A 20019-nucleotide genomic window follows, 5' to 3' on the forward strand; every position below is an offset into this window, starting at 1 on the left:
TTCATCCGTCTATCATTTTCTTCTGCTTATCAAACAGAAATTAATTTGCACAAAAGATTTAGCAAAACTCAAGTATACATCTGATGACATCTTTTAACAACTGAGTAATGATCATCCAAAGCTTCATAGCAAAACCAAATAGGAATCACAGAGAAGCAACAGCTCACATTACTAAACCCTCGCTGAAAAACAAGGTTCTCTCTCTCTCTCTCTCTCTCTCTCTCTCTCTCTCTCTCTCTCTCTCTCTGAACTCCAAAGTTTATTTAGAGGGCATATCCCAAGCTTCGGAGAGAGAGAGAGATCGACAGGGAGGGAGAGAGTGAGAGAGAGATAGCTGAAGTCATCAGCGGGCTGAGGGAAGTGAATGGGTCCTGCACGCAAAGCAGAAAAGCGCTGAAACTGTGGAGATTTACTTTGGTTCAGTTGTAGCTCAGCGAGAAGGAGGAGGTGTGCGCTTGGTGGTTAGAGCAACGCGAGCTGTTTAACGTAAAAACTTAATTTGTCTTTTCTGTTGTTGGTCCTGTAGTGGCTTTTACGTCAGCTGATGGTCAGATGAAGCCGAGACCCTCGGCATATTAGCGCAGTCTGTACACCGGGACGCACGGTTCTCTTCTGAGAAAGACTTGGAGAGGGAGGGAAAGGTTCATTTGGAGTTCTACAAATGGATTTAATCCCTCAAACTTCTCGAGAGTCACGATAATGCTTCATTAATCATTCTATTTTTTCTTTGCGACCTTCACTGATGTTTGATTCTACTTTTCTCCTCCTCGCAACGGATGAAAATCCATCTTTTTGGCGTGGTTGTTTGGTTTTTGTTTGGGGTTTTTTTGTTGGGGGGGATGTTCTTTATAACTACAAGGATAACGGATCCCTAACTCAGTCTGGCTTTCTTGGCACATATGTGGACCTTATCCAGGATGTTACAGTCTAAGCGGCCCAGGCATCATTGGGCCACTGTACATTACCATCACCACATATCACCACATTGCTGGGGGTCCCGCTGTGTCTAGGAATTACCTGCAATCCCGCCTCTGTCTTCGTCTGGGGACAGAAAACGGAATCTTATTAATAAGTGTTTTGGCGAACATTGACATTGGCTTTACGAGTCTCACCTCTGGGCTACTATGCAATTACAACTCTCCTTTGTTTTGATCATCTTGCACTGCATGGATTACATTGGTTGTCAGCAGCACAGCAGCTCCAGGCACCGGCAACATAAACGTGAGTAAAGTGCTGTGCCGCGCCACAAAGTCCCATTATTAGGCTTGTATATTATTTCTTCTAGTTTTTAATTGATATTCACTTAATTTCAGCTTATGCTCAACAATATTTATTAACCGATTTCAGTCGAAGTTACGAAGATCTGCATCGTACATTCTGTTGCCATTAAAACAAATCTTCCAATATTTAGTCTTTGGTCAGATTTCTTAATCGGTTACATTAATTTTGCGCCGTGTAATAAATTGACAGATATGAAAGTAAACAAACAATCCTCCTGATGCGCTTTTAAAGTGATCACCAAATCAAAACATCATCAAATAAAAGTTCAGGTGACATTTAATTTTTCTGCATATGAAACAGGATTAAAAGCAATAATTAACAAATAAATAAATAGATAAAAACAAAATACTTAAAACAACAACAACACATTACCATCACCCATACTCCCAACTCTAATTTCTGCAATGGAGTTTAATAATTATGTATGTTTGCTTAATTTGGAAAACTGGTATTTCCTTTTCTTTTTTTTTTTCTTTTTTTTGTTTTATTAAATGTATATATTTTGCCCGTGCCTAGACTGGGTGAGCGAATCAAGCTCTCTATTAAAACCCTTTTCCTTAATTGGATTCATTCACCTGAAGGCTGCAGCAGCCTCCCTGTGCGCTCGGTCTCGTGGTTCCCGTCGCTCTCTAGCGGTCAGCGGAGCAGACTTCATGCGCGGAGTTTGTTGTTTGTTTGGTTTCAGGGTTGGTGAATGATAAAGCTTTAGCTCATATACTTAGTGAGATTTACGTGAATTTGCTGCCTTATACTATAAAGTATTAAAAAACATTTTTTGGAGATTTTTTTTAATCTGTTGGTGCACATCAGCAGGGTACATTCTGATGGATTCATGTTCTGGTGAATATGAATTCAAAATGTAACTCTTGTAATTGTGCAAAATGTTAGTCAATGCAAAACTGACTCCAGCAAACAGCAGAGAAGTTCCACACTGACTGTGAAGGTATTTCGGCTCTCATATATCTCTCTGGGGTCCAACAATATGTCTCCTCTCTTGGGCAATGAGCAGCTTTTTTCCATGACACTATGAAATAATTATCAATAAAGTATTTTTTCTGTTCTTCCTACGCACACTTTATCATTGAGGGTCTCCAGATGTGCTCTGTGACTAACTCCGTTTGAGATGAGCGGTGATAACTGGAATATTCCATGTATCGCTTGCCAGTATGGTCAAAACTGTCTGTGATCTACAACAATGGACCTTCGGAGTGATGTTTTTATCCCTGCCACCTGGGGCTAAAAGATCTCACTACACCTGTTTCTCTTTACATTGGATTGCAGAGCTCAGACCTGCACACAGGACCAGATAGATGTCGAATCTATCGGGCATGTAATGAGTTGATTATTTTCCCTTAAACGTGTGTTTGTACCACACAAATGTAGACATCAGTGTTTGCTTTAGACCCCCTGCATATTTTCACTTTCTGTGTTTATTTCCCTCTAAACAATATTAAAGAGCCTCTCAGCAGAGTGTGAAAGAGATGAAACGAGAACGTCAACAACTTCTGTGCAGGATGATACACTAAAATATGTTGTTTTACTCAAAAAGATTTAAAAAATTGTAACCTCAGCATATATTGACATACTGACCCAATGTTAATTGGTTTTTGTGTTAAGGAGTAGGTTAATCTTCTTTCTTACAGACTGACTCAGTAACCATCAATTGATAGGCCTTTCTATGAATCCCAACTTCCTCTAAGAAAGCAGATATTAGGGAGGATGGAGGGTTTAGTTGGTGAAAGGGTGAATGAGTACAGACATTAGAGGGAAAGCAGGGGGTAAGAGTGAGTGGGGGTGGGTCAATGACCATTCAGTTAGCAGGTCCAAATCACCACACAGAGACAGAACCCAAACTGTGAGCTTCCTGTCTGTGATGATTCACCCAGAAACAAAGGGGGCGGGTTAATAGTGGGAATTACATTAATATTATAGTTAATGAAGACGTTTCAGCTTCATGGAGGATGCTTTGATTTATGGCTAACAACAGAGTTTGTGCACAGTAAAGCCTGGGTGAATTGAGAGGCATGAAGGTAAGCATGTAACACAATGGATGAAATGAAGTGGGGGGGTTGCAAAAAAAAAGAAAAACAAAATGTGTATGTGTGCAAATGTGTTTATTATATGTGTAACTCTTGTTGTTATGCAAGTTACCACTGTCCAACTGAGGCTTCGTTGGTGCAAAAGCAAGGGGAAGGCCAAATTCCTGTGTTTTAAGGCTTCTGTGAATCAGGGCAACTTGGCAGGAACACATGTGGGCAAATGGACAGCGGTTGTAAAGATAGTCAGGATATTTCAAACAAAGTATCCATGATCTATGGTAAACTGACAGCTAAACCCTGAGTTGAAAATGCTGGCCAATGAAAGCCAGTGGCATGCAATGCCAAGACTGGGGAGGAAAACCAATTCCTGACGTTCTTGCAGGGGTTGCTTTTAATTTACCTAACATATGTGATTATGGCAACACCTCTCAAACAGAAGCAGCAGCGCAGGTGAATATAATAGTATATAAAACGTGGGAAATCTCTCAAAGACTCTTATTGCCTATATACTCACACAGGAGTCACTCCTTGTATGGATTAATATGTTTCTGTCACATAGCTGTCCATGCGAGGGTTTCTCAAAACCCTCCATTATGCCATTATTTAAGGAAGTGTGTTAACCAATGTCTTCATGGAGACAGCAACACTGTAGGTGCCTGGGACCTGGTGTGCATGTCAGGTTGTATTCAGTAAATCACCTCTGTGGTTGTCCACTTTATCGCTGTTCATTGTGCTCCAATTTAAATCAGACACCAAAGAGCAAATATTATATAAGACTGTTATGTTTTTTCAAAGAAGTCATATTTCTACAATTTGTCACTATTAGCCTTTGTTATGATTCGTTTACTTAAAATACTATCACACTGATGCAAACATGTTGGAATTTGAGAGACATTAAACATGCCGGGGACAAAGTTGCAACATACAGTTAAAATGATTAAAACCTACAACCTGTACTTTCATCCATGGAAGACAAAGTGTGGTGAATCATCTCAAACTGGTATATAGTTGGGGAGGACAACTCTACTCTTGAATATATATCAACATAAACTAAACACTTCAGTACTTATGCACATAAACAGAGTTGCAAATATGGAATAAATTGCTGTCATTGGCACTGGGCTTTAAGTTAATGTGACATTAAGTGGTTTGTCTTCTGTAATGCAACCCTTGTAAATATATTTAATTCCTGGTGGAGCTAAATTTACCTTTGGCCTCACACTTAAAAATGTGGATTTTAACCTTTTCTCCATTTTCATTTCATTCCCTGTTTTATTACCATCACTGCAAGATTTTAAAGCTATCGTAGACAGAAACTTGAGAATGCAAAACTCAGATATCAAGTGCTTGTTGTGAGTTTTGCCTCAATTATAAAAAGATATAAAAGGTTCTGTAACAAAAGCAACACTCTTGTAGTTTTGAAAAGCACTGGTATTCTCTCTCTTTTTGCCTTTTTATACAAAAAGGTGGAACATTGAAGGAATGAGTTATACATGCACTCAGAACTTTGAGTTGCCCTAAAATATCTGGAAAAATATGTCATATTTATTCATAAATATTCCTTTTTTATAAGAATCCTAATATTTTTGTGTGTGAGATCTATATCTAATGTGAAACCCATCCACCCTCTCCTCTCGACAGCGATCTCTGGTGTGAGCTCAGGGTGCCAGCAGGGTGGCTGTCTGACCTGCTCTGACTACAATGGCTGTCTTTCCTGCAAGCCGCGCTTCTTCATGCATTTGGAGAGGATTGGGATGAAGCAGATCGGGGTGTGCATGACTTCCTGTCCGCCAGGCTTTTATGGCACACGCTCTCCTGAAAGAAACACCTGTACAAGTGAGTCAAATGAACTGCAAATATAAAAATTTTAAAAGAATTTTTATGGATATGTTAACTGACTGCATGATTCCAATGAAAAAAGAACATCCAAATTTGAACGAGCACAAGCACTGAAATATTCAGGCTAAATATGGTGCCTTTAAAAGCGTAACTTGACTTTGTGTGCATCATTAAATCATATGTCCTGCCTAGTGAAGTGTAGTATGGCATGAAGTCGAGGCCTACATGTTCCTGAACAAGTGAAAAACATGAGACTGACCCTGTTAGCATGTTTCCTTTTGGTGACATTATATGAAATCAAGAGTTGCTTTGTTTAAAATCATTTATCATGATCCAGCCTGTAAAACATTAATTTCCCCGCAGTGTCCCATATTGTTTTTCCAGCCTGACACACACACACACACACACACACACACACACACACACACACACACACACAGTGACACCCTGTATATTTAACGTGCAGGACACACACGATAACTTGTATGGTTTAAATAAACGCTGGCGGTGGGTCTGTGTTTCTCCGTCAGAGTGCAGGTCGGAGTGCGACTCCTGCTTCAACAAGAACTTCTGCACGCACTGCCGAGCAGGATTCTACCTTCACCTGGGCAAGTGCCAGGAGAACTGCCCCGAGGGCATGGTCCGCAGCGACGCACAGAGGGAGTGTATTCTCAGTGAGTACTCAGAGTTTACATTAATCAGGCATGGGGATTTTTTTTTAAGTTCGCCTTTTATTTCATTTATTTGGGTTGCAGAACTAGTTTATATAGAACTACATTAAACATATTACATGCCAGATTACATTTTGTCTGTGCAGAGTGTCCTGCAGACTGTGAGTCATGTGTGAGCAGCGACATGTGTAAGCAGTGCCGACCGGGCCTATACCAGCTCAGTGGCATGTGTCACCATGTCTGTCCAGAGGACTATGAGCCCAATGACAAACTCATGGAGTGCATACCGCAAGGTCAGTCCAGTGTGAGTGTGGATATGTTAAAGAAAAATGTCTGGTAAATAACCATTTTGAAAAAGCGAGTAACCCCATGTCAAAATTTTGCAAAATATTTATTATCCTTATATTTCCCCTTCTGCCAATTTCCTCCTGTCAGTGCACTGTGAGGTGGGTGAATGGAGCGAGTGGAGCCCCTGCTCGAAATCTGGTAGAACCTGTGGCTTCAAGCGGGGCCAGGAGACCCGCACAAGGCAGGTCATGCAGTACCCGTCATCCTTTGGCAAACCCTGCCCTGAGGTCTCTGAGATCAGAGAGTGCATGGTCAGGAGGAGGAAATGTCCAGGTAAAGAAAAAAAAAACATAATTTCTGAGAAGATGCTGTGACAGAGTAGCACTGCTTTTGTGCCCAACTTAAATCCCACGTGATGCGACATAAAAACACACAACCCTCCCCCCCAGAAGGAATTATCAAATAAGATGCTTACTATATATTACACTGTCTTTGGTAATTGCTGCTGACCCATCACACTTACTGCCAACATTGTATTTGAGCTACATGGCACGGTTTCAATTCTCTATGAATTCCAGACCACACTGCTTAAGCTTGAACAACCAGAGCTAGCCGTTCTTCCGCTCAGGACTACGACTGTTTACTCAGAGGACTGTCATTGTCGCTAGAGTGAGGACAGTGGGGAGAACACATGTGTGATGTTGCAATGGCTATGCTGCGTGTTTTACCCATGAGAGCTCTTTGGATTTTAAACAGTAAAACCGCTTTCTGTGCTCCTAGTAAACAGGGGATAGCGTGATTATTTCTAATGAATAGAGTGCAAACTGCTTTCAGACGGGCTCGTCCCCTTTTAAACCCGAAGCTGTAGTGCATTTACAATCATCTTGTGTTGTGCGTACTGAGCGTGTGGTTGCTGAGGTGGTTGGTGGCTACGGCTGGTTGTTTTTTCGCCTGGGCTCTGTAGTGTTAAATGACAGATTGCAGACAGGGTAGGAGGCTGAGATCCAGCCCCCTGGGGCCTCACACTTACAGAACAAACACTGTGTGTGTGTGTGTGTGTGTGTGTGTGTGTGTGTGTGTGTGTGTGTGTGTGTGTGTGTGTGATGCAGCAGAAAAGCAGTTGACTCTGGAGCAGAAACAGCCAGCTCAACATCAACATCCTCCCCCTGGGAGGCACGCGGCGACCAGGGGATCAGTATTGGTTTATCCCCACAGCTGCCAATACACACACACATATGCAATAACTCTCTCCCACACACACATATGCAAACCAACACAGGCACAAACAATTCCAGATATAGATGTGCCATTCTCCATTTCAAGCAAGAGCAATAGATACACATACTCACATTTCCATGCAGGCACACACACATACCAGCATTGTCTCACTGAAATAACTACACAGCCATTACTCAGAGTGGTAATTTGTGAAGACAGTATACTGAGTTGGCGTGATTTGTAAGGCAGACTGTGAAATATGCCCTCTGTCTCTCTCTCACACATTTCCTATCTGTATCTTTTCACTGATCTATCCCCTCATCATCATCCCCAACACACACACACACTCCCCAACAAACCAAAGAAAACATAGACCCCCATATAAGCTCCCAGCTAGCGCACCCAGTCATTTGGGGTCGGTGCCGAGAGTCTAGCGTAGAGTCGACGGATCTGTTGATGTACCCAGAGACTGACGAAAGGGGTACAGAGACAGAGCGACAGATAGAAAGAAAGAAAGAAAGAAAGAAAGAAAGAAAGAAAGAAAGAAAGAAAGAAAGAAAGAAAGAAAGAAAGAAAGAAAGAAAGAAAGAAAGAAAGATCTGTGCACAGACACAGTACAGACCCTTCTTATCGACTTTGCTCCTTTGTGGGATAACCCGATTGCCCCAGCTCCAAGAGAAACCCTGGTGCGTGGGAGCTAATTATCTGCCTCGGTGTATCCTCTACCCGCTGTTTACGTTCTGCACACGCTAGAGGGTCAGTGGTCTGACTTCAGAGAGCCTCCAGTAATCCTCCAACAGCTCTCTGACACTGATACATCCTTCCTCTTGTCCTCATCCTTTTCTCCTCTTTTGCACTTTTTTCTTTTGTCCCTCCGCCCCCTTCTATCCTCTTCTGTTCCTGCTTCTCTCAGTACATTGTTTTACTCTTCCACATTAGAACACTAAGTCCTTCACTCATTTCATCCAATCTGGCCTGACCCTGTTGTTTTTTTTCTTTACCATTGCTCTTCTTTCTCCTTATTCTTCTTGCTTTTATTTTCACTCATCTGTACCGCAAACCTAAACTCTTGTGATACTTTGTGTCCAAATGTCTGTGTATTAAATCTAGGAAATATGCGACAGAACCTTTAATCAGTTCATAAAAGGCTACGGGCATGCACAATCAGTAAATGTTGACATGTTGGCAAGATAATTTTCCTTCTTTTTTTTTTGTTTAAACCAGTTAGAAGGTAGTGGCTGTGCTGTACTTTGCAGGGTAAGTGTTCATAATTTTGCATGTAATCTTCAGATGACGTTGCGCGACTCATCCCAGGAAATTGTCAAAAATAACCCTTTCTCACATGTAGCACATGGCAGGAGGTAGTATGTAAACACTCAGGTGTACTAGATCAAGATTGGGCAGGTTAAAGACTGCTTACTGTCCCATCTAACCGTGCTGACATTTGCATTCTCACGTGCCCCCAGGAATGGACTGGTAATGTGGCATTCCAGGCATTTACCTGTGGTCCTATTACCTGTGCATATAAATGGATGGCAAAATTGTCCTTTAAGCAACTACTTTTTACTTTCTTTCTTTGAGTACATTTCAGAGACTTTACTTTTTCACTTTTACTTGAGTAAAGAAGTTGAATCAGTACTTCAACAGTACTTTTTAACACAAGTATCTACACTTCTACTTAAGTACAGAATGTCTGTACTTTTGCCACTCGTGCAAGCAACAAGGATTCAGGTAACACGAATGGCTACCTTGACCACGAGCGACTTTTTTAGCCTAAGTATATCTTTGAATTGTCACATGCTGCAGTGCAACAAAGAACTAACCCAACGACAACTTTAGCAACTTGTTTAAAACCTGTTTCAATATAAACAATCAAATAAATGTAAATATATACAAAATATGTGTATGCATGATAGATTGTATGTGTCCAATCACAGCACAGTTCATATGCATTGTTTCAAAATGACTGATATTAGGGGAAAAAAGCTTTTGATCTCCAAAGGTGTCAGCTATTGTAGCTCCTACATCCGCAAAGCTGCAGAACAATTTCAAAATCCCAAATGCCACCTGGGTCTGATTAAGCACTGTTTTTAAATTAGTGATATAAAATCGGAAGAGGTGTAAAACTGTGGGGAAGCAGACATGCTAAGTCTCAGAGCTAATTTATTGATGTTGACATACACAACCTCATTTGCTGCCTTCTCTCTCAATAGTTGTAATGTCTGATTTGTCCTTCAATTAGCCTGCAGTTCACCTCACTATCGCTGTAGCTGGATGGACCTTAGCCCCCCTTTTACTCCAGTATACACACCCTCAGTGACACTCATGCATATTAGAGACAGTTGAGCCAACTAACAGCAAGCAGTCAGCGAGGACGGAGGTTTACACACACCCACAGACCCCCATGACATTCTGCCAACCATGCAGCCAACATTCCACTTATGGGACAGCCCATAGCCTATAATCCCCGCCTGGCTCTCGCCAAAATCTCCCCGGACAACAGAACGCCTGCCACAGGGGATGTGCAGTGTTGGGAAGGTTACTTTTAAAAGGTATTCCATTACAGAATACAGTGCCCCTACTAAATATTCACATACATAGACACAAACCTCCCCTTACCCTCACTGCCCCTTAACTTTCTCATTTGATCTCTGTCTGTCTGCTGTTCTCACCACAGTTATAGAGTCATCTAATACGGTCTGTGATTTTTATTCCTCCTTCACCACTCTATACTTCTGCTTGTTTTTTTATTTTGATATTTTTAGTGTAGCATGCTTGCTCACTTATTGCTCCAGCATACACACACACACACACACACACACACACACACAGAGAGAGAGAGAGAGAGAGAGAGAGAGAGAGAGAGGGAGTATTGTGTATGCAGTCAGTAAAGCCCTCTTGAATCCTGTCCTTTATGACAATGTTGTAACAGATTTCTTGCAGTTATATCATAGCCAGTTCAGCAGATCTACACTAACTTATAATGTACAGGCAGGCATTTCAAAGGGAATAACATGGCCTGATAACAGAGGTGTCTCCATAGGATTGCACAGCCCTCCCCTAAAATATGATTGCCTCAGTGCCCAGCTTTCCCTAAGCTATAACCTATATATCCCATGTTACTGGACTAGAGCAGCATTAATCTTAGAGCCTTATAAAGCTCCTGTAAATGCCAACTCACATATTTTTTGCAAATATTCCAGATGATCCTTAATGATAGATTACAGGAAACTTACAACAAAAGACAAATGTTTGTCATCTGTGGCGTCTTATGTTGAATTTGAGAGTAGTTACAGGCAAGATATTTACTGGATCCAGATTTGCCAGAAATGTCATATGTCATATAATCATAAATGTTTCCATTGCTTCCCAGCTGTGGCAGTTACCACAACTGGCTCAGCCGTAAAGAGTGATATAATGGTTTAACATTATATCAAAATGTATATGACTGTCAAGCATGCCAGCTATGTGCTGAGATGCCAGGACACTGCTCGCTTGCTAACTTGATCATCTAGCGCAGGGATGTCAGACTCATTTTTTATCACCACTTTGATCTTTAGTGGGCTGGATCAAAGGAAACTCATTTCTGTCAGCATAAAGATACTTAACTAATCATCCAGACTGTCTATATTTATAAAAGACCTATTTTCCTTTTCTTTTTTTGTGGTTAATTTACAGAAAATCTTTTCTTATCTACCTTGGCACAGTTTGAATGGCAATGGGGGAGGTCTTTATTAATAGGAAAAGCTGTAAAATGTATTAAAATACAGCTAAAAGTTCAAAACCTATGTACTCCTTTCAGTGGGGCAGATTGGAGTCTTTGCTGGACCAATTCTGGCCCCTAGGACTTGACATAAGGTTTAAAAATCTGCCGGTCAGTGCCTCTGAACCTCACCAAATAATGCATGCAACCAATTTAAATCCTGAAACAAACAGAAAAAAAAATTACATATTACGTTCCATTTATTTCCAAAAAAGTAGCAACCTTTGCATTGTTCAGAAATTACTGTTTCCGATCGCTTCCAGTCTTTGTGCAAAGAAAAGCTAAATTCACGGTGGTTTAGGAAGCTGATGGCCCATGTGCTCAAGTTCCACATTATGACGCTACTGGAAGTGTTTCATGTGTTTTCCCCACAGCCAAAAAATCCTTCACTGAAAGTCTTTTAAGACTCTGTGATATTTTTCATCAAAACTTGACTTTTGGGAATGTGCTAAATGTCGGTTGAAAATGTTCCAGAACCTCTTAAGGTGTCCCATTTGTGGACCATTATACACATGTCAACACACAGTTTACAAAAGGCCCATCAGAAACTGTTCCAACTAACCAAACGCAGGTTGGTTTGATAAACACTCTCGTAATCATCTCAACACTGGCATGGATTAGGTTTCTCTTCTGGCTCGACAAAAGCACAGGGGCTACAGTATGACTAATCCACTGAACTTGTAAATAGTTATGGTGTCAGGGCAGAGAAAACAATGAGAGCAAAGGGGACTTCCTGTGTTTACAGAGGACAGGGGGCATACCCCGAATGAGTCAGTGAGTCAGATTACTACATCCGTCCATCTATCCAACCATCCATCACTAAAATCACCTGTCTTCGCAATAATTTGTTCTTTTTTTTACTTACTTTTTGCTCACTGTGGTGTCTGTCTCCTGTCCTCTTGTTCTTTCATTATTTCTAGAAGGTTAAACACAGCTGGCAGAGAGAGCTTCATATCACAAGCTCAAAATGTGTGGGTTAGACTTGATCCCTGGTCCAAGCAGACACCTGCCTTGATTAATGAACGGAGTGGGAGATGATGAGCATAGGAAGGCTGGGGGGTGAACGTGAAGCGGACAGGAGAGAGACAGGGATCTCGTTTTCTCTCCCACTTTATCTCTCTTTCCCCTCTCCCTATGTCTCTGCCTACTGCCGACTTCAGCAGTTTCACAATCCCCGACCGGCCAGCCAACAGCCGAGCAGGCCGTGCTGCTCCGTTCCACTCACACATGAGCGGCAGCAGTACAACAACAGGAAAGGGCCTCCTCTGCTTTCACTTGCAGGTCCTGTCTCCAAAACTCCCTGCGGCTGGATCTTGTTATTATCATTATTAACTATGGCTCGAGCAGAGATAAACCTTCAACATTCCAAAATTCTCTGTTTTGTTTATGAGATGGTGTTGCAAGAACAGATAAATTGGGGGTTTATTTAAAGGCTTTCTATTTTGGACAAAGGTCTACTCATCACACACGGAGAGGGCTGCAACAGCTGATAGACCCGACAGTGTAGCTGCTTCCGCTGATTAAACACTGACATCTAGTGAGAACCTTAGCATGTTGCACTGTAAATGAAAGTTGTGCACAATGCTTTACTTTCAAGTGCATACTTTCTGGAATTGGCATTTCTTACTTCACAGAGGTTTCCCAGCAGGACAATCTTTTGAAATATTATTGACATCTTACTACATTTACTGCAGTTTTTAACAATATTTTTATTCCAAATTCCTTTGTGAAAATACTTGTGCAGTCATTTCTACTGACACCTCCCACAATCCACTGACGTTGCAAATCTTAATTTTTTTTGGTCTTCTTAATTTTCAGGACGGAAGAAGAATGAGCGGAGAGAAGGAAGGAATCGCAACAACCGGAAAGATAAGGAGAATCAGGAGGGGAGGCGGGAGAGGAAGAGAGAAAGGGAACGAGAGAAGGAGAGAGACACGGGTGAACGTGAAGATTCTGTTAACAGGAACAAAACAGAGCACAGGCACCGCAGAGGCCATGAGACAGAGCTAGTCTCACCTGTAGACGGCCCTATCCAGTAGTGCTCGGGGGAGATAACATCCAATGCCTCACCACCTTACTTCTGTCATCTTCCCATCCTTCGTGTTCCAAAACTTCCCCGCCCTCACCTCTGTTTGCCCCACTCACAACCTCTCTCTGCAGGGGTGTTGCTGCTACCTGTATGATTTGAATATACTGTTTATGCACAAGCAGGACGGGGCACATTCAGCCAAAAGGCTGGAGCCACTATTGTTTTCAGCTCCTCTTCAACCGCTGAGAGCGTCTCTTATGAAAAGTCCAGGAGACACTGCTGAGACTGCTGTTGGGACTGCAGAACACTGAGAATTGTCTGTGACAGTGTGGAGGACTGTCAGAGAAATGTAATGAGAGACAAAGACATTACACGTTTGTTGAAATGGTTATTTAATAGGGCTCTGGTACAACATTGTGCATCTTGGATTTTGAATGTAGATTTTCCAGCATTATGTAGAAGAATTCTCATTATTGTTGTTCTTGTTCTTTAGATCTCTTTATTTGGTGCAGATTTTGTAAAGAAAAAATAAAGATAAAAAGTGAGGGTTTTTTTTTTTTTTGCTCTTTCCATCTCGTGACATCTTCATAATCACTACAGCTGAGGGTGACCTACCTTGTAGGCAACTGCATCTTTGCAGTATTTGCAAGATCATTAGAATATTCACTGTAAGCAAACTATCTGGTGTGGCCAGCTAAAGGGGAACCCGCTTGGTATGAATAAAAGGATTATGGTCATAAAGTTTCAAGTGTATGCATGTCTGGTGGAAATGTTAATTTTATCCAGATAAGTGATAAATCTAATCTACCACTGGTTTTTCTTGTGTAAATAGAAGCTCTCAATACAGCTCCGACTAGAAACCAAAACACTTGTATGTCAAATAAAACTATAATGGGTTTGTACCTGTGACTGCTTTAATCTCTCTTTTTTGCCCCTTCACCTTCATCTTGTGCAATCCAAACAAGTATTAGCTGATCTCAACTAGGAAGTGAAACTCAGTACACAGATGCCACGCTCTCCATTTGGCTTAAATCTGATTGCAGTAGTAAGAAGCTATGGCCTTAAAAACTTACTTTAAAAAAAAAAAGAAAATACTGGGAGCCCATCTTTCTGTAGCTGAAGCTACTCTGGCAAAATATACTTGAATTTATTAAAGTGCGTTATTAAATTTGTGTGCATTTTTGAATAATCCATAACCCAATTTGGTCAGTTTAAACAAGTAAACGAATATGAGATATGAAATGTAGGATAGTCACATCTGGGTGTACCCATTCAAGCCATTTTATGCAAAAATAAATAAAGAAACATTTTAAAGCTAAACTGTTTATTGGTGGAGTGATTATTTTTGCTCAACAGCAGCATCTACTGCATTTTGCATCAGGCATGACAGTATTTCCTCCTCATTCATTTAGCAAAGAAGTCTCCACTAATGTGGGGTTGCACATGAAAATATATGAAATTCTGATTTAAATGTACTTTACAACATTACAGTATGTACACAAATCTTAAGTGCAAGATAAAGCAATGTTTGAGAAGAGAACATTAATTATACATGACAAATACAACCAAGTTCAAAAGGATGGTATCTGAATCAAGATGAGTCTAAATCAAAAACGACAGAGGAGACACTGACAGATGGGAATTTAGCCAGATGCCTTTAAATAGACTGAACAAATTCTCAATCACAGCTGTTTTTTAAGGGGGTCAACTGTTCACTTCAGGTTGGCGACAAAATCCTCGCCCTTCTTGATAGAGGCCTTCAGCTCACCGATGGCGTCAGCAACCAGCTTCTCCTCAAAGGCGGACAACTTGCCGAGGCCAAGGTTCTTCTCGATGCCGTTCTTCCCCAGAAGGATAGGTGTGGAGAAGTACTTGCACTCTGTCTCCTCAGACCTGACAAAGGAACACTCCACCACTCCCTCTTTTCCATTCATGGCGTCCAGGACGGAGAAGGTGAAGCGGGCGCCAGCATAGGCCATCGAGAGGGTTGCAGATCCAGCTCCAGCCTTGGCCTTGACCACCTCTGTGCCGGCCTCCTGGATCCTTTCAGTCAGGGCGGAGAGCTGGTCAGCAGGGAACTCCACTTTAGGCGTGCACTGGGAAATGAGAGGAATGATGGTCTTCCCAGCATGGCCTCCAATCACCGGCACATTAACACGAGCAGGATCCAGGCCCTTGAGCTCTGCAACAAAGGTGTTAGCTCTTACAATGTCCAAGGTTGTGACACCAAACACTTTGTTTGGGTTGTACACTCCATGCTTTTTCATGATCTCTGATGTAATCGGGATGGTGGAGTTAACGGGATTGGAGATAATGCAGATCAGAGCCTCAGGGCAAGTGCGGGCGCAGGCATCGGTCAAGGTGGCCACAATGCTGGCGTTGGTGTTGAAAAGGTCATCGCGGGTCATGCCTGGTTTTCTGGGCACGCCGGCTGGAATTACCACAACGTCGCAACCCTGCAGCGCAGCGCCGAGCTGGTCGGGGCCTATGTGGCCGGTCACCTTGGCCCTCGTCTCGATGTGGCTGAGGTCTGCAGCCACTCCGGGTGTATGAGCGATATCATACAGGGAGAGGTGGCTCACCAGGGGGCTATTCTTGAGTAGCAGCGATAGCGGCTGGCCTATGCCGCCCGAAGCCCCGAGCACCGCCACCTTGGCGTTGTTCTGTGACGAGGTGGCCAAGCCCCGCACGAGGCTAACGGTAGGTCTCACAGCACGGGAAAACATCTTCTTGAATGTTGATTCAGCTACTGAAATTAGTGAAAATTGAAACGCCTTCGGAGCCCCTCTCTTCCGTGACACCAACGTCCTCTAGCCACGAGCAAACCGGAAGACTACCGAGTTGTCATGCGTCGAAGATAATGGTCGCGCGATTTTACGTCTGATTTGCGTCAGTTCGTACGGCTGCGTCGTCGTCTTTGTCTCAGCTTCTTTTTCGTAGGAAAACAAAGCCAGTGAACAGCAGAAGTGGGCAAATTAGAATTGGACATTAGTACCATCAAAAGAATTGTAACGAAAACCAGCTCAACACAGCAGTACGGTACGTGTACGGTCGTTGCGGTGTTTGTGTCGTGAGAAAAACACGTCTTCTGACTCTTTATGTCGCCCCTGCTAAAATAAGCTAGCGCCATCAAATGAACGCCGTCTATTTGCTGGAGTCACAATGCTGCCGTCAGATTAGCCAGGGCTAGCTAACTACAACAGGTTTCATTGTTATGGAAGCTTTGTCAGTCGAGAAAAGCCTCTGTGTCGTTATTGTTCGACTCGTTTTACAAGTAAAACGGTACTGTTTGACCAGCTGCTGGGTAATCAGCCAGACAAGTTTTTATATATACTATTAATAGTTATTGTGAGTATTATAACCATCACATCGTTAGCCGTTAAATTTAATTAAATAATGTGCTTGTCACTAGCCCTGCTTTAACGATAGAAGGTTTAAGTCACAAAGCACAGTTCACTGATTGTTGTGAGGTAACTGAGCAGCCTTTTGTATCACACACAGTAACCTCTTAGGTTTCACTTATAACTAGTGAATTAATCCCAACCTGTAAGTAATCGGTTTTAACGCCAGAGCTGAAGGGTTTGATTGGGAGGAAATGTATGCATATAAGAAATGGCTTGTTATTGTACCGAACAGTTGTATGTATTTTAAGATGAAACACATTTTCACTCACTTCTCTTTTCGTTTTGACAGTGGCAAGTTTCAAGGTCGAACAGCTCTCCTGATGATACATCAGCACTAAGCTCATTCCAGTAAGTCCAAAATGGATAGTGTATTTGAATTTTGTGATGGTACCAGTGTGCCTTTAGACAACATTAAAAGCTGGTTTTATTTAGCCTTTTATTTGTTTGCTAATTTGTGACAGTAACATTGTGTTAAGTGAAGTCATGACAGCAATAAAAATAAAAGAAAAATCAGCTGCATAGTGTCCATTTCATTGAAAGATATATTCATTTACCTAGGCATGATAGCCACAGAATAATATCTCCAGTAATATTAATAATTTCACACAATATACATCTGTATTGAAATTAACACTACTAATAAACAAATGGGTAGAACACATTCATTGTAACATTTTCCTTTATGATATTTCTTGTGGGTTTTTTTTCAGTACTTCCTCATGATGGCTAGTTGTGGAGAGGTAGACCACTCTGTTAGCTCACTCCCATCCAGCAAGAAAGGCAGCAACAGTGGTGGTGGAAGTGGGAACAGTGCAGAATCATCGTGCTCTGGCTCCAGCAACTCATCCCCAGCTCTATCAGTTCCTGAGTGTGCCATCTGTCTGCAGAGCTGCGTCCACCCAGTCCAACTGCCATGCCATCACGTCTTCTGTTTCCTGTGTGTAAAGGGAGCATCTTGGCAGAGCAAACGATGTGCTCTCTGTAGACAAGAAGTACCTGATGACTTCCTGGAAAGGCCTACACTTCTCTCTCCAGAGGAGCTGAAAGCATCAGCAGGAGGTCGAGGTGGGGCAGCGAGTGATCACGCTTGGTATTATGAGGGGCGTAATGGTTGGTGGCAGTATGATGAGCGAACCAGCCGTGAGCTGGAGGACGCTTTCTCCAAGGGTAAGAAGACAGCCGAAATGCTCATTGCTGGTTTTTTGTATGTAGCTGACCTGGAGAACATGGTGCAGTATAGGCGTAATGAGCACGGTCGCAGACGTAAGATGAAAAGAGACGTTTTAGACATTCCCAAGAAGGGGGTGGCAGGACTGCGATTGGACACTGAGGGTGTTAGTGGGGCCGTGGGGGCTACAAGTAGAGAGAACTCTGCTGATGGGGCTGATACCACACTAACAAATATACAGCAACAGGTTACAGGTATCTCTTCTACTGTATCAGCCCCTTCAGCTCCTGCCAGACCTCCCACTTCCCTCGGTGGTCAGCCAGGCCCCAGTACTAGCCCCCCTCTGGAGGATGCTCTCTCCCAGCTGCAAATCAGCCCCAGGCCCACACCTTCTCATGAGCGGTCTGAGGCTGGGGAAGGAGAGGAAGATGAGGAGGAGGAGGCCTCACCTTCCAGGTCCTCTGACCCTCACACCTCTGTAGATGAGTCTGGCTCTGGAGATTGGAGTGATGATGAGGATGAGGAGGATGAAGAAGAGAACGGGGGAGATGGAGAGCGTGTGGAGCCGCGGGAGGGTAGGCCAAGGAGACAAAGACTGAATCCAGAGAACAGAGCCCCTCCTCATTCAGAGTCTGCCTCCCCGTCTCCCTCATCCAGTAGCAGTGGAAGGTCCAGAATGCCTGATGGCCAGTGTACAGTGACTGAGGTGTGAAGCGATCATTAATATATTATCACCAAATGGCTGTGTTCCTCATTAATTTGTTCCTCGCTTTATGCTGTCGTTCACTTGGTCACAGATCAAATGGGGGTGGAATACTTTCTGCAGGAGAAATGATGCACTACACATCCAGTAATAAACAGAACCACGTTTTCCTCTATTTGTATGCCCCATTCTGGGAGCACAATGATCTGGAGGTATCTGCGTGATTCTAACAGTCTCATCACAAAAATACAGAGTCAGCAGAAGTTTGTTTTCATGTTCTGGAACTGAGTGTTCTCATTCTGAGAGAGAGAAGGTACAGCTTGGTAAACAGATGAATACACAGCGTTTTCTGTTCAGCACATCATTTGAGGGAGGTGCAACAGAGTTGGCTGTAATCAGTCTGTGCACTACTGGCTGCAGGTGTATAAAGTTTGCTTTTTTCAAATTGCAGGCAAGTGGAAGTTAAAAGTGACCTCGGCCAAACCTACCTACCTGTTTACATTTATTAGCTAACACCCAGAGGGGGGGCAGAGTGTTAGCCCCAGTCAGATTTGTGACTTCCAGTGAAAGAAGGCATAATGGGATTTTGGAACTCAGCCATTATGAACGGCTGCATTCTGGTCATCTGCACTTAACTCTCTCAGCTAACATAGCACGCAGAAATGAGCTCATTAGAGCTCAAGTCATCTGCCTACTCGTGCAGAGAATTTAACCCTTAATACCTTATTCCTAGCCTCCACCTTACTTCAACAGTCTCCTTCACATTTAACTAATTATGAAGCATTTTCTTAAAGTTTTAATTTAACTGAACTTTTTCGAAGTGTCTTTCATTTCAGAGCTAATTGTGGTTTGAAAAGAAAGAATATAGTTTGTTCATGATGAAGAACGGAAACATTTTCAACACGATGCTCTTAAACTGTATGGGATTGTAAATTTGACACTTAATGATTAGCAACCTAGAATATCTGGAAACCTGAGGTTATCTGGCTATATGCCAAGATTTTGTGTTTGATTTCGCCTGCAGTTTTATGACAACTAAGATGTTTTAATGAATGTGTAAAACTTTTCCCAGCTTTGAAGAATTGGCATTTTACTGTGGAGTAGCAGCATTGTGCCTTTAAAGCTGCTGATGCCTCTGAAGCTTCCATGTTAGTGTCCCAGATTAAAGTATTCTCAATAAATGTGTATTCTAATCTGTGCGTGTTTGAAGAGAGAGTTACTTAAACACTACTGGTTGGCAGGATGTGGAGAATTGATGTTTTCAGTTTGAGTAAATGTTTTAATTTTGTGTTTGTGCATTTCTTATGGTTGTAAACCCTCTTATATATTATGTCTGGGGGAGTAAGAGAACAAATCTATACCATTGCTATTGGTCATCCTGCAGAAGTTTCAAGTTGCATTGGTTTTCTATTTCTTACATGCCTCAGTCATCGGCTCAGTTTTAAACTTTCCATTTGGAAGAATAAATCATTGTGTAACCTTTTTTTTTTGCTTAGTAACCTTTTTGTTTGTTTTATGGTTCGTAATTTAAGAATAAAGTGTCATTTCAACATCCAGAAGTTATTTCGCTCTGTTTGGAGACTGTATTTTGTTGTTTTGGCGTCTCTGTGACAGTG

At 42.3% G+C, this 20019-nt stretch overlaps 3 protein-coding genes across 3 annotated transcripts; 2 read left to right on the plus strand and 1 right to left on the minus strand.

Annotated features, from left to right (window-relative positions):
* The first annotated feature begins 329 nt into the window (after positions 1-329).
* rspo3 (R-spondin 3) lies at positions 330-14034 on the plus strand. The gene is made up of 6 exons (XM_085291022.1): positions 330-1221; positions 4962-5156; positions 5690-5833; positions 5977-6123; positions 6266-6451; positions 12918-14034. Exons 1-6 carry the CDS (start codon positions 1125-1127, stop codon positions 13136-13138), a joined length of 990 nt encoding a protein of 329 aa, XP_085147148.1. The 5' UTR covers positions 330-1124; the 3' UTR covers positions 13139-14034.
* A 401-nt stretch (positions 14035-14435) lies between these two features.
* Positions 14436-15974, minus strand: mdh2 (malate dehydrogenase 2, NAD (mitochondrial)). Its single transcript, XM_085291021.1, has one exon. It carries the CDS (start codon positions 15852-15854, stop codon positions 14841-14843), a length of 1014 nt encoding a protein of 337 aa, XP_085147147.1. The 5' UTR covers positions 15855-15974; the 3' UTR covers positions 14436-14840.
* On the plus strand, positions 15949-19966 carry LOC146563746 (E3 ubiquitin-protein ligase rnf146-like). Its single transcript, XM_085291020.1, has 3 exons — positions 15949-16167; positions 16822-16880; positions 17243-19966. The coding sequence occupies exon 3, from the start codon at positions 17252-17254 to the stop codon at positions 18410-18412; it is 1161 nt and encodes a 386-aa protein (XP_085147146.1). The 5' UTR covers positions 15949-16167; positions 16822-16880; positions 17243-17251; the 3' UTR covers positions 18413-19966.
* Positions 19967-20019: the final 53 nt, after the last annotated feature.

This window comes from Mchenga conophoros, linkage group LG11, assembly GCF_057382185.1.
Source record: "Mchenga conophoros isolate Kocher_MC1m ecotype Shallow Benthic linkage group LG11, M_conophoros_male_GT1.1, whole genome shotgun sequence".
Lineage (NCBI taxonomy): Eukaryota > Metazoa > Chordata > Actinopteri > Cichliformes > Cichlidae > Mchenga > Mchenga conophoros.